This window comes from Ornithorhynchus anatinus, chromosome 1, assembly GCF_004115215.2.
Source record: "Ornithorhynchus anatinus isolate Pmale09 chromosome 1, mOrnAna1.pri.v4, whole genome shotgun sequence".
NCBI lineage: Eukaryota > Metazoa > Chordata > Mammalia > Monotremata > Ornithorhynchidae > Ornithorhynchus > Ornithorhynchus anatinus.
Genome location: NC_041728.1, coordinates 124,983,574 through 124,997,726, shown reverse-complemented (window position 1 = coordinate 124,997,726; position 14,153 = coordinate 124,983,574). Strand labels below are relative to the sequence as shown.

At 42.6% G+C, this 14,153-nt stretch overlaps 1 protein-coding gene and 1 non-coding gene across 2 annotated transcripts in view; both read left to right on the top strand.

The window, feature by feature from the left end:
* Window positions 1-14,153, top strand: part of FAM168B (family with sequence similarity 168 member B) — a 58,511-nt gene that overhangs the window by 20,088 nt on the left and 24,270 nt on the right. Inside the window, exons 2-3 of the mRNA XM_029059000.2 lie at window positions 3,171-3,251; window positions 12,186-12,269. Coding sequence (XP_028914833.1) covers window positions 3,182-3,251; window positions 12,186-12,269 — 154 coding nt within the window. The 5' untranslated portion in view covers window positions 3,171-3,181. The remainder of the gene's footprint in view (window positions 1-3,170; window positions 3,252-12,185; window positions 12,270-14,153) is intronic.
* On the top strand, window positions 12,616-12,753 carry LOC114817274. The gene has a single exon (XR_003765129.1). It is a non-coding gene; the product is annotated as a small nucleolar RNA SNORA7 (small nucleolar RNA).

Genomic DNA, 14,153 nt, shown 5'->3' with positions numbered 1-14,153 from the left:
TTTTGCATCCGTTTTAAAGAAAGGAGATGAATTCCCAAAAGTGACTGAAGACTCTGATGGAGAGAGTTCGAAAGTAGCAAGAGATGTTCGGAAGGAGTTGACTTGCTGCCATGTACTTTATTAAAACAAGAAGGCTGTTTCATCTAAATTGGATTAGTTTGTAACTAAAGCTGAAAGAACTCTGCTTACAATCAACAGAAACGTGGCATAATAGAAAAAACACAGGATTGTGAGTCAGGAGGTCTGGGTTCAAATCTCAGCTTGGCCAGTTCCCTGCTCTGGGATTTGGGTGAACCTGTGCCTCACTTTCCCCATCCGTAAAGTCAGGATGTCTTTACCATCCCTTGTGGGACAGTGACACTGTACGGCCTGATTATCCTGTATATTCCCCAGCACTTGAAGCACTGCTTGGCACATCTTGTTCTGTTTTCTGTCTCCCCGCTTCTGTGAGCCCGTTGTGGGGTAGGGATTGTCTCTTTCTGTTGCTAAATTGTACTTTCCAAGCATTTAGTACAGTGCTCTGCTCACAGTAAGCGCTCAGTAAATACAGTCGACTGAAGGAATGCAAACGCTTAAAATTCCACAGTGATTTTGGAGAAACATTGTGATCTAGTAGAATGAGGGTGGGCATGAGAGTCAGGATCTGTGTTCCGATCATGGCGTCGCCACTTCCATTAGTCAGTTGATGATCTTCAGCGAGTTCAGACCACCGTACTAAGTGGTTGGGAGAGTCTGATAGGGTTGGTAAACATGATCCTGCCTTCAAAGGAGCTTACAGCTTAGTGGGGGGAAAGAAACATTCAAGTAAACTGCAAGTAGGGGAAGTGGCAGAGTATAAGGATGTGTATGGAAATGCCGTGAGGGCGAGGGTGGGATGGGTATCGGTACCGTAGGTGATGTGGATCCAGTACAGGAGGAAGGAAGAATAGGATGGGGAGATGAGGTGTGCTAGGGAAGGCTCTCTGGAGAAGACACAACTGGAGGATGGCTTAGCAGGTGGAGAGAGTGGTGGTCTCGGATATGAAGGGGCCGGGCGTTTGAGGCTGGACGGAAGACTTGAGCAAGGGCTCCACGATGACAGAGACGAGAATGAGGCACATTAACTTAGTAGCAGCATGGACCCGTGGATATGGCACAGGCCTGGGAGTCAGAAGGACCTGGGTTCTAATCCTGGCTCCGCCTCGTGTCTGCTGGGTCACCTTGGCCAAGTCACTTCACTTCTTTGGGCCTGTTACCTCATCTGTAAAATGGGGATGAGTGTGAGCCCCATGTGGGACAGGGACTGTGTCCAACCTGATTAACTTTTACCTACCCCAATGCTTGGCACGTAGTGAGTGCTTAACAAGTACTGTAATTATTAGTAGTATTAGAGGAGCAAAGAGCGCAGTATTTGCTCTGCCTCTTAGACTGAGCTCTATGGCCCCTCCCATTTCACTCAATCGTATTTATTGAGCGCCTACTTTGTGCAAAACACGATACTAGATGTTAGGTCTTTAAAACAGTGCTGCACATGACTTGGACTGGAGCAGCACCAGAATATTCAGGACGATGCCTGGCTTGCTAATACATGTAATCAGTGGTATTCATCGAGCGCTTACTGTGTGCAGAACACTGTACTAAGTGCTTGGGAGAGGACGGTGGATTATTTCAAGGATTGCTAGATTAAAAACGCTATCCCAAACACTGTCACATGATACTAATTGTTGGCATTGAATGACAAAGGGGAGCTGTTATGGGGGAAACAGTGGCAGGAGTCATTGGACCCATGATCCCAGTGTCATCAGCCCAGGAGAATTGTGGAGTATTTGGTTGCTTCCCTTCTAAGTCCTCCGCTTTTCTTTAGCACTTCCATTTGGCTGTTTCTGCTGCTGTTTGACTGCTTTTTTATTTGTGGTTGAAAACTTAGAACTTAGACTCCTTTCCCTAAATTCTCATCTCTCCTTAGCCTTGGAGCTTCCCTGCTGAGTGACACCATTTTCTTCCTCTCAAGGAACTAACAGTGCTAGCTATGAACTTTCAAGGAAAAAAAAAGGAGAGATGAGAATTTAAGGAAGGGAGCCCAGGAATGCCTCACTCACAAGTAGAAGAGTGCTCCAAATTAGAGCAGCATGGAAACAAGTATGAAAAAAGAAGAGAGCTAATCACCATCAGATTCTTCCTCCCCAGTGTTTCCAGAATCCACCCCCTTCCTCTCATCCAAAATGCTACCTCGTTGGCCTGCAGAGAGCTGATATGTAAGATGGAGAGAGCTGATAAAGAACCTCAAAGGCCATGAGCGAATAGTAAGGTGTTTCTGCTAGATGCCACCAAAGATGAGTAGCCCTTTGAGATTTTTGTGAAGTGGAAAGATGTGTGTTGAATGTTTGTAGAGTGAAAGGGGGAGAGGCCGTTACATATGTCTGTCCCTGCGATATAACAAGAATTAAAGGCTAGGCCAGTAGCTCTTTAGGTGGAGAGGAAGAGATCGATTTAGGAAATGTTGAGAAAGAACCAGCAGGATTTCCCAATTGAATGAATGTGAAAGTGGAAAGATGGTAACTAGCTGAGGCTGACCCCAAGGTTGTTGGCTTCTAAGACAGAGAGATTGGAATTGTTGACAGAGATGGGCAAAGTTTAGGAGGAGTGGATTTAGGAGGAAAATTAAATTCCATTGACATTTGAGTTTAAGGTGCTGGTAGGTCATCCTGGTGGAGATGTCACAGAGGCAAGAGAAGATGGCAGGATTGCAGCTTAGCTGAAAGGTCAGAGGTCAAGAGGTAGATTTAGGGAAGAAGATGTGCCCTGCCTTTGGTTCTTTTTCTCCCTCTCGTGCTTCATTCCCTTACTCTGTTATTCCTGGCAGCTCTCTCTCTGTGGCTACTCCTCACATACACCATTCTTGCTTTCAGGGAAGAGCTTCCTCTCTGGGGAGCAAAAAGGAAGGGAGAGGAGGATTTTTGGACCCTAGAACAAAGGCTTTTGGATTTCGGGGTGGGGAAGGGAGAGCGGGTGATGCGAGGACTCAATGTGGGCCAGGTGGGGAGGGGATTGAGTTCATCCGCCAACAGCCGCAAGCTTGGTCAAGGACCACCTGGGTTTCCCAAGCAATCCAGTTGGCAAAATGCTGTGTGGCCAGATGCTTGTATAAAAGTGTTTGATGATTTCCTTTTTTTTTTTTTTTTCTTCTTCAGCTCCTGAAATCATGAATCCTGTTTATAGCCCTGGATCTTCTGGGGTTCCTTATGCAAACGCCAAAGGAATTGGTTATCCGGGTAAGTTGATGGAAGTTTGCTTTTCCCAATGGCAGTTTCATAAGTTTTGAAAGCAACCACTTGGTATACACTTGGTATACTTAGTGTGAAATACCCTGAGGCCTCTATGAATGGCATCATGAATGCTGGCCTTCCCCTGCCCTCCCTATATTGGTGGAGAGATTTAACTTGATATAATAATAATAATATCTGTTAAGCGCTTACTTTATGCTAACACTGTACTAAGCACTGGGGTAGATTCAAAATAATCAGGTCCCGCCCACATGGGACTCACAGTCTAAATAGGAGGGAGGACAGATATTGAATCCACATTTGGCAGATGAGGGAACTGAAGTATAGGCAAGTAAAGTGACTTGCCCAAGGTCACACAGCAGTATGTGGCAGAGCTGGGATTAAAACCCAGGCTCTCTGACTCCCAGGTCTGTGCTCTTTTCACATCATTAAAGCATTGTTTTGCAGCTGTAGAATTGAGAGCTCTGCCATAACAATATACTTTCAGTACACACTTTGGCAAGGCTACTGTTAAGGAATTTGGGAATTTTTGACCAACCAGACAGATCTCTTTGGATACATAAAAATGTCTTATTGGGAGAAGTGCTTGGTGCATATATACACCATGTCAGGCAGAGCGAGTACTATATACGGGGAAGCAGCGTGGTTCAGTGGAAAGAGCCTGGGCTTTGGAGTCAGAGGTCATGGGTTCGACTCCCAGCTCTGCCGCTTGTCAGCTGTGTGACTGTGGGCAAGTCACTTCACTTCTCTGTGCCTCAGTTACCTCATCTGTAAAATGGGGATTAACTGTGAGCCTCATGTGGGACAACCTGATTATCCTATATCTCCCTCAGCGCTTAGAACAGTGCTCTGCACATAGTAAGCGATTAATAAATACCAACATTATTATTATTATTATTATAACACTAGTTTGTACAAGTTTCTGTAACACAGGAGCAGTGTGGCCTAGTGGAAAGGGCACAGACTTGAGTTCTAATTCTGGTTCTGTTACTTGTCTGATGTGTGACTTTGGTCAAGTCACTTAACTTCTTTGTGTCTGTTACCTCATCTGTAAAATGTGGATTACGACTCTGAGCCCCATGTGGGGCATGGAGGGTGTCCGACCTGATTAGCTTTTATTTACTCTGGCGCTTAGTACGGTACGTGGCACATAGTAAGCACTTAATAAATACCATTAAAAAAGTTTCTCAACATCGGGTTTTGCAAAAGCACAAATCCCACATTTGAAAGAGAACTATGTGTACTTCAATCTTAGTGCCTCAGGGACTTGAAATATAGCCAAAATCCTTATTGGTTAGCCAAAGAGCAAAAAAAGTACAAGAAAAGCATCTTGGCATAATCCTGACCTCTCTAAGGCTCAGATTTTTTTTTTCCTTTTTCAGTCCTTCATATTTACTGAACATTTGCTTGGCCTAGAATACTATACTGAGTGGGAGAGTACAGTATAGTCGAGTTGGTAGACACGATCCCTGTCGACGAAGAAGCTCACAATCTATAGGGAGATAGGCATTAAAATGAATTTCAGTTGAGGGAAATGGTAGAGTACAAGATTACGCAGAGTTGTGCTGTTGGGCTGAGTGAGGGGTGACTATCGAGTGTTTTAAGTGGGATATGTCCAAGAGTGTAGACAGTGCAGTAGGGAGAGTGAGTAGGGGAATTGAGAGCCCACTTGGAAGGCCTTTTGAAGTTGAAGGTGTATTACTGATAAATGATAACAACCATGGTATTTGATAAGCCCTTATAATGTGCTAGGAACTCTACTGAGCGCCAGAGTAGTTACAAGATAATCAGGTCCCACTTGGGGCTCACAGTCTATGAAGGAAGGAAAACAGGTTGAACAGGTATCAAGAAGCTTTATGGCCTAGTGGAAAGACCACAGGCTGAGAGTCAGAGAAGCTGGGGTCTAATCCCAGGTCTGCCATGTATCTGCTATGTGACTTTGGACAAGTCACTTAACTTTTCAGCCACCTCAGTTCTCTCATCTGCAAAATGGGGATTCAGTGGCTGTTCTCCCTCCTCCTTAGTACAGTGCTTGGCACGTAATAAGTGCTTAACAAATACCACCGCTATCATTATTACTGTTTTGGAACCACCACTTTGCAGAATAGGGAACTGGGTCACAGAGAAGTTAAGTGACGCGTTCAGTGTCACACAGCAGGCTAGTGGTGAAGCTGGGATTAGAACCCAGGTCCTCTGACTCCCTGACCTGTGCTCTTTCCCCTAGGACACGCTGCTTCTTGTGGTCTAGAGGAAATGTATTTTTTGATAGATAAATGTATTACTGTCCCTGAAGAGGTCCTTCAGGGCTTTTTAAGCCGAAAATTTGGAGAGTGAGTAAATAGCTACGGTCACAAAGTTGTGTGTTAGGTAGTTCCTAGGAAAATGAGGTGGTAAAAGGAATCAGCGGAGTCAGCTGTTGTTGATCTAGTGAACTGCCTTGAGAACTGAAAACTTGGGAGGCTGTTGTGGTATGTTAGAGATGGGCCTCTTGTGTTTAGTGGCTTTGTTCTACAGTGTTATCTTAAATTGTTAATCTTGTAATACATTGTTTTGTCTTTCACTCTCTGTGGTCTAGGTGTTACCTAATGTTTGCCTAGTATTCTGCCACCTCTTTGCTTAGCACAGTGCTCTGTACAGAGGAAGGACTTAAATGCCCTCACGACTACTAAAATCACTGATGAATCAACCAACCAGTCCTTTCTCCATCATTCAGTCATATTTATGGAACTTACCGAGGGCAGAGCACTCTACTGAGAGCTTGGGAGTATGGTGCAGTATGGTTGGTAGACGTAATCCTTTCCCACAAGATCATATGGGAAAAGCGTGGGCCCAGGAGTCAGAGGAGCATGTCTTCTGTCTCTTATATCGTGCTCTCCCAAGTGCCTAATACAGTACTCTGCTCATAGTAAGTGCTCAATAAATGCAATTGATTGATTGACCTGGGTTCTAATGCCAGCTCCACCCCTTCCCTGCTGTCTGGCCTTGAGTAAGTCACTTTACTTAACTGTACCTCTGTTTCATTATTTGTAAAATGACTATTCAATACCTGCTCGCCCTAAATGGGACAGGGACTCTGTCCAACTTGATTAACTTGAGAACAGTGCTTGACATGAAGTAAACACTTAACAAATGTCATAATTATCATTATTACTAGACACAACCCCTGCCTGCAAGGAGCTATGTTTAGAAGGGGAGACAGTAAAATAAATTACAGATAGGGGAAATAACAGAACAGAAAAATATAAGTTCATAAATTTTGTCAGGGTGAGGTCACCATCGAAGTGCTTTAATGGGTAGAGGTGCGAGTAGCTAGGTCTCAATTCTATTTATTGCTATTGTTCTTGTCTGTCCGTCTCCCCCGATTAGACTGTAAGCCCGTCAAAGGGCAGGGACTGTCTCTATCTGTTATCGATTTGTACATTCCAAGTGCTTAGTACAGTGCTCTGCACATAGTAAGCGCTCAATAAATACTACTGAATGAATGAATGAACAGAAGGAAGGAAAATAAGGTGGGGAAAAGAGGGGTTAGTCAGAGAAGGCTTTTTGGAGGAGATATGATTTTAGAGGGCTTCGAAGATGGGGATAGTGGTGGTCTGGCAGATATGAATTGGGAGGAAGTTCCAGGTCAGAGGGAAAAAGTTGGACAAAGGGTCAGTGGTGAGACTGAGCTCAGGGACAGTCAGTCAACAGGGACAGTCATATTCGCTGAGCATTTACTGTGTTCTGAGCACTGTACTAAGTGCTTGGGAAAGTACAATAAAACAAGAGTTGGTAGCTATGTTCCCTGCCCACAATGAGCTTAGAGTCTAGAGGGGGAGCTAAACATTAAAATAAATTACCAATATGTTCCTAAGTGCCCTGGGGGGTAGGTGTGAATAAAGGGTATAAATCCAAGTGCAAGAGTGATACAGAAAGGAAAGGGAGTAGAGGGAATGAAGCCTTGATCGGAGAAGTCCTCTTGGAGGAGATGTAATTGTAATAAGGCTTTGAAGGTAGAGAGAATGATAGCTTGTCAGACATGAAGGGGGTGGAAATTTCAGGCCAGAGGCAGGATGTGGGTGAGGGGTCCGCTGCCGTGAGGAAGGCAAGATATACAAGATTGAGGTACAGTTAGAATGCGGATGTTAGAGGAACAAAGTGAAGGTACTGGGTTTTAGGAAATCAGTGAGGCAGAGTACACAGGGGCAAGGTGATTGGGTGTTTTGAAGCCGATGCCTTGAGGAGTTTCTTTTGATGTGGAAATGGATGGACAGCCCCTGGAGGTTCTTGAGTAAAAAAGATGGACAGACCTACCTTTTTTGTGCAGGGGTGGGGTTGTTTGGGTTTTTTTTTTTTTGAGGGGGGATAAATAATCAGGGAGTGGAGTGAAGTAAGGACTAGAGTGTGGAGGAGGCAGGGATATCAGTGAGGAGACTGATGCGGTAATCAAGGCGGAATCAGATAAGTGTTTGGATCAATATAATAGCAGTTAGGATGGAGAGGAAGTAGCATATTTTAGCAATGTTGTGAAAGTTGACCAACAGATTGAACAAATGGGTTGAATGACAGAGGTGAGTTGATCACACCAAGTTTACAGGCTTATGTGCAACAGGGAGGACAGTGGTGCTGTCTACAGTGATGGGAAGGTCATGGAGGCAATAGGGTTTGGGTGGGAAGATGAGTAGTTCAGTTTGGGGTGTTAACGGGACATCCAAGTATAGGTGTCCTAATGGCAGAAGGAAATACTGGGCTGCAGAGAATGAAGAGAAGGATCGGGGCTGGATATGTAGATTTGGGAATCATCTGCATAGACATGGGAGTTGAAACCATGAGAGTGAATGAGTTCTCCAAGGGATTAGCTGTAGAGGGAGAATAGAAAAGGACCCAGAACCGAGCCATGAGGGACAGTGAGTAGGTTGGGGGTGAAGTGTGATGACTGGGTGGTAGATTAGCAAGGTAAAGTGGAGGGGGAGAGCTGATGGAGTGCCTTAAGGTTGATGGCTAGAAGTTTCTGTTTAATGTGAAGATGGATAGGCAGCCTTTGTAGGTTTCTGAGAAGTGGGAAGATGTGGATTGAATGGTTTTTGGTTGGTTTTTGTTTTTTGTTTTTAGAAAAATTATCTGGGCAGCAGGGTGAAATATGGACTGGTGAAGGAAGAGATAGGCCGCAGGGAGATCAGAGAGGAAGCTGATAAAGTAGTCAAAGGAGAATATAAATTCTGGAATCAGCGTCGTAGCAGTTTGGATGGAGAGAAAGGGGTAGATTCTAGAGATTTCGTGAAAGTAGAACCAAGTGGATTCTAGGGGGGAGAAAGATATAGTGGTCTCATGGAAAATAACCTAAAATATAGCAGCTAAAATCAAATAGATTAAAAACTCAAATCACCTAACCATCCGTGGTTTCTGAAGAACAATAAAAAGGAAATAAGACTTTCTGCCAAAACTTTGCATTATCAACTGACTTTTATTTCTGGAGTCTTCAGTGATTAAAGTTTTTTGTACTATTATTTGCCTGTAGGTTGTTTTTAGGTAAGTGGTTTTCAAACCAGTCAGAATATCTAATAATGATCAGTAGTAAATCAGATGAAGACTAAAAATTGTGTATCAACCACTTTTTCTGATGTGCCCTATCCAAATAGGCTAGTTTGTTTGGACAAAAGCTGACATATGCCTATTCTGAGATGCTTAACCCATATGAGGAATAATTATTGCTTTAGGAGGGTTGAGGTATTAAAAAAACAACCATTTCTTCCTTCCCATATTGCTTTCCCTATGTCAGTGCTTTTTATTGAGCTCTTACTGTGTGAAGAACACTGTACTGAGCGCTTGAGAGAATGCAGTTAAGTTGTTAGAAATAGTCCCTGCCCTCGAGTAACTTACAAACTGCTAAGAAGCAGCCTAATGGGAGAAGAACAGGTCTGGGAGCCGGAGGACCTGGGTTCTAATCCTGGTTCCTCCACGTGTCTGCTGTGTGACCTTGGGCAAGTCACTTAACTTATCTGTGCCTCAGTTACCTCATCTGTAAAATGGAGGAAAAGGCTTTGAGCCTCATGTGAGACTTGGGACTGTGTACAGCCTGATTATCTTGTACCTACTCCAGGGTTTAGTACAGTGGCTGGCACGTAGTAAGCACTTAACAAATACCATCTAAACAAATAAAAACAAAGCTAATGCTGAATGGTTAACACACATATTTGGTTCAACAAATATTGATTTACCGAATAAAAATCTTTCATGTCCTTTGCTCTTTGCTTCTGTCCATAGATGCCAATTTTAACTTGTTTTAGTTCTTTTGCTGTCTTAAGTCTTGAATGTTTACTTGAATGAATGCATTGAGCTTTGATATGCATCTATTTTATGCAAATATTTAATAGGAGAAGGTTCTTCATTTTTAAAGATGTTGATGCTGATGGTGAAATTTTGTCTGTGTGCGTGTCTCTGGAAAAAACAATGTATGACTATTTCTTTCAGGGTTTACAAATCATATTTTCCTCTGATTAGATTTTATATTTGCAATATGTGGCAGAATTTTTCATTCTCCCTTTGGTCCCAAGAATATGCTATAATAACCCTGATCCCATAGACATTTAGGATCTTGATTCTAATCCTGCCTACTGATTGATCCTTATGTGAAGATGAGAGGAAACATCTGAATTAGTCAATCAGTAAAATAAGAGTAAAAGATGGTGATGAGACTGATAAATATTTAAGCTGTTATACATTCATAAACTTTCTTTTGGAATTTGCCTTAATTTTAAAAGTTCTTATCCAAAAACCTTGATGCAGTAATGCAGATATTTTGCTCCTCTGTTTACTTCCAACACTACTTTTAATAATGCCAAGCACAAAGGCAAAATTGGATGCGTTATAGCATGTGAGTGGGGGGGGGGGGGGTGGGGTGTGGGTGTGTGTGTGTGTGTGTGTGTGTGTGTGTGTAATTTAAGGGCAAAATCAAAGAAATGCTTTTTTCTCTGTTTTTCTGGCTCTGATTTTTAAATTCTGAAAGACATCTAGTGTGGCAGTGAATTGTTCCTGAAAAACTTGACACCTGGGCTGCAAGATATAATGAAGTGATATCTTTTTTTAACAGCATATACAGAGAGCTGTCCTTTGTATATGAGGATGACACCACTGACAGAGAGCCAAGTTTCACAGGCTTGACTCATTCAGAAAGCTTGAAATATAGCCATTCGCCATGTATTCATAAGATAAATTTTAACTTGGCTAATAATTTATAATTTTCTTTTGTCTTTACAATTATACAGTACCCCGTGGCTGATGATGCACCTTAAACTTGTACAACCCACAGTGGGCGAAAAGAACTTGCCAATGGTCCTTTTCAAGCAGTCATTAATGAATAGTCCATGGATTTTTTTTAAAGTCCTGTCTATATTAATGTTTTTACCATCAGCTATAGTGTCGATTTGGATTTCAACCTTAATTTAGCTAGTTGACATAGTAAATTGAGTGTAATGAAGCAGTACCTATAGGCTGGCAATCCATGGACCGCTGTAGGCAAGGAGGGAGCGAATTCAGGGTGGCCGTTCTGGCTTCCTAAGGTTTGTACATGTTGGGAAGAGTGAAATGGCAGCTTTTTTGAGTCACCACACTGTCCCTGTGGTGGTCTCCTTGCCCTTCCCTCTGTCCTTTTTCTATGATACCAGTCCTGCGTCCCCTATCCACCACACACACACACACACAACCAACCCCTTCCCCCCCCACCTCGCCCCGTTGAGTACATACTGCAGATCTCGAACCACAAGTACCAGTTTACTAAAATCAAAATGGTTATTTTGCATTAATGCTGCTTACAAGGCATTTTGAAATAGTTTCTTGAAATACGATCTTTCTTCCCACACAGTGCCTCCCAGTCTCAGCAGTCCCATACAACAACATACAGTCACGAGTGTTCCACGCATGTGCATATTTAGAAGGGGTGGGGATGGAGCAGAGGAAGGAGTTTGGTGCAGAGGTGTATCGCTATGCCTAAGCAAAATGTATTCATCAACAAGGCGGAGCGGAACCAATGCCTCGTGACAGCGGGGCTGATGCACCTTGATGACTCAAAATGCGAGCGGATCATTTTGGCCCAAGCTCTTGTCTCCCGCTTCTCATTTTCCCCTCCTAACTACGTTATAGCTCACGAACTGACCCGCTCCCCAACAGAAATCTCTGTTAGATATTAAGTAGTGCTGAATTTTTCAGTATTGACCAGCGTACTGTAAGATATTAGTCTTTAACATGTGAAAAAAGCTCAAACTTGATGTGAATTTTTATAGAGTAGTTGAGGATGGGATATGATTTGGAGATTATTGCTAATTTATAAAAAAAATCTCTAGGCATACCTAAAAGTAAGGCTTTTGAGATTCAGGGAGATAAGACTTCGTTTTGTTACTAAAAATGATTCTTACAGATATAGCAGGAAATGGCACTTGAGGAAAGTAGAAACCAAAATAAAAGCCAGATCCCAGTAGTTCAAGGTGTTACGTTTGTTTCTGCTGGTTTTTATGAGTTTGAGAGGGTTCCGGTGATAAAGTGTGAAAGGCCATCTTTTGAAAGCATTTTGATTTTATTAAGGTTTGTGTTCACGTGGATTCATTTGTACTGATTGTTATCTTTCTTCTTTGCCTCTGGGACTACTGATTTTGGCTCCTGCCATTATGTGTTTGGGAGCAGTCAGTTCTTGATTTTTAGTCCATCGTTTTTCCTCGAGTGACAGAGAAGACATTACTGTGAAAATATGGCCTATCCCAATTCTGAGTAAAGACAAAAGGAGACAGAGTGTCTCTTTTTTGACATTTATTTTTACAGTCCCAGTAGGAGGCATTGTAGACAAGTGTTTACGAAACAGGACTATCCTGTTCAGGACAGGTGACAGTTCTAGGTATAAAAAAAACTGCTCTTAATTTAGAGAATAACTTTGAATTGTTTTGTTTTTCTCAGCTGGTTTCCCAATGGGCTATGCAGCGGCTGCTCCTGCCTACTCCCCTAATATGTACCCTGGAGCAAATCCTACCTTCCAAACAGGTATGCATTCAAATAATTATAATTAAAAATACTTTATTAAAGGCTCTAGAGAGGCAATATGGTGAGGTCGTTTGGAAACTTGGGAAAAGTTAAGGGTTAAAATTCTTAATGTAAAGAGTTCTGTGAGCTACATTTTCACACACATGCAATTAGCCTTTCAACAAGAAGAGAATATTTCACCAGATCCTCTTCTCACAAAGTTCATAGGTGGGAAAATAATGAAAGCAGAATTCCTTTTTTACTCATCTGGCGTAAATGATTGCTTCCTACACTTGACCATCTATTTCCAAGGCTATATCTAATAGAGCTTCAGTTTCTGTTTTTGTAGTGGAGGATGTTTTCCGGGGCCCTCTCAGGGTCACACCTGGAGAGTTTCCAGTAGTCTACCAGTCTCGACTATGGGAGGGGGAGTCAAGCAGAGGGCTGCCCGTTCCATTCCTAGCTTGGGCAGCGGCTAGCGAGTGGAAGGCAATCTGCTACAAATCAAAACTCAGCCTTGCTGGGCAGCAGCGGCACGGGAGAGTCGAGGGTGGAGACTCAGGTTTGCTGTGCGGAGGGAGGCAATGGTAAACCACTTCTGGATTTTTTTTACCAAGAAAACTGTGTGGAACCACTACCAGAACAATCGCAGATGGAGGTGGGGCGTTCTAGGAGAGATGTGTCCATGATGTCCGTATGGGTCGGAGACGACTCGACAGCCTAAAACAAGACAAAATATGCTCCGGGGGTTCCATCAGGTTTATCAACTTTTCCAACAGCAGTTCCCTACCCGTAACCCACAGAAATGCTGAAACAAAGTTTTTCTCATTCTTCTCTCACCTAATTTTTTTTTTCAGGTCCTCTACTCTTTAGTTGAGGTGTAGACAGGCATTTTAGAAGATTAAAATCTTTTCATTTTTCTCCATCTCACACTTGTTTGGTCCATTCTGTTCCTGCCTTAGGATCATGCAGGTGCAGCTTAGCATTTTGCCATGCTCTGTGGGAACGATGGTAGGGTATGGGCTTTTCCCTATGGAAGGCTAGGGGATTAGAAAAAGAGAGAAGGGAGGCAGCATTCTGGAAGACTGGAGGAACTAGAGGCTTGTTCATTTATTCAACCTTAAAAAAAAAAAATGGACTCTGAAAGAATGGGTGGGTAGTTGGAGGTGCCTGAATGTTCAAGATTCTCAGGCGACAAGATAATTGGGTTTGATTAAAAGGGAGACCCACATTGCCTTCCAGTTATTATTCACTAGTGTGATGTAATTGGTCTGGAGCAATGTTGAGCTGAGGACAAAGCAAGATTGAGATGGCTAAATTGGATATTTGTTTTAGGAGTGTGACTGTAAGCCCGTCAGAGGGAAGGGACTGTCTCTATCTGTTGCCGATTTGTACATTCCAAACACTTAGTACAGTGCTCTGCACATAGTAAGCGCTCAGTAAATACTATTGAATGAATGTGTATCGGATGCTTGGTGAGAAGGAACAGGGTAGTAAGAGGCAGAAGAGTATTTCATGAAACATAAGAGCTCCACACTGGAAGTAATATCAGATGTCTATGGGAAAGGAAGCAGTATTAAAATTACTGAACCAAGTTCACAGTCTTTTGATTGTGGATATTTTATTTCATTCCTTCATTAAACTAAGTAGAATGAATTTTAATTCATTCAAGGGATAAAATTCTGCCAGAAATTGTATATTCTTTCTTCTGTCTTTCTTCGTTTAATTCCTGAAGGTGTTGTTTTAAAAAGTGCTTCCAAGATGTATACCAGTAAATCTCCAGCAGTTAATAACTCTTCACTGCATAATCATTTCACTTGTTTTGAACACTTTTTAATTTTGTAGACTAATTCTGATTAGAAGAGAATTTATTATATTTTTATCTGGGAGAATGCATCTACTTTT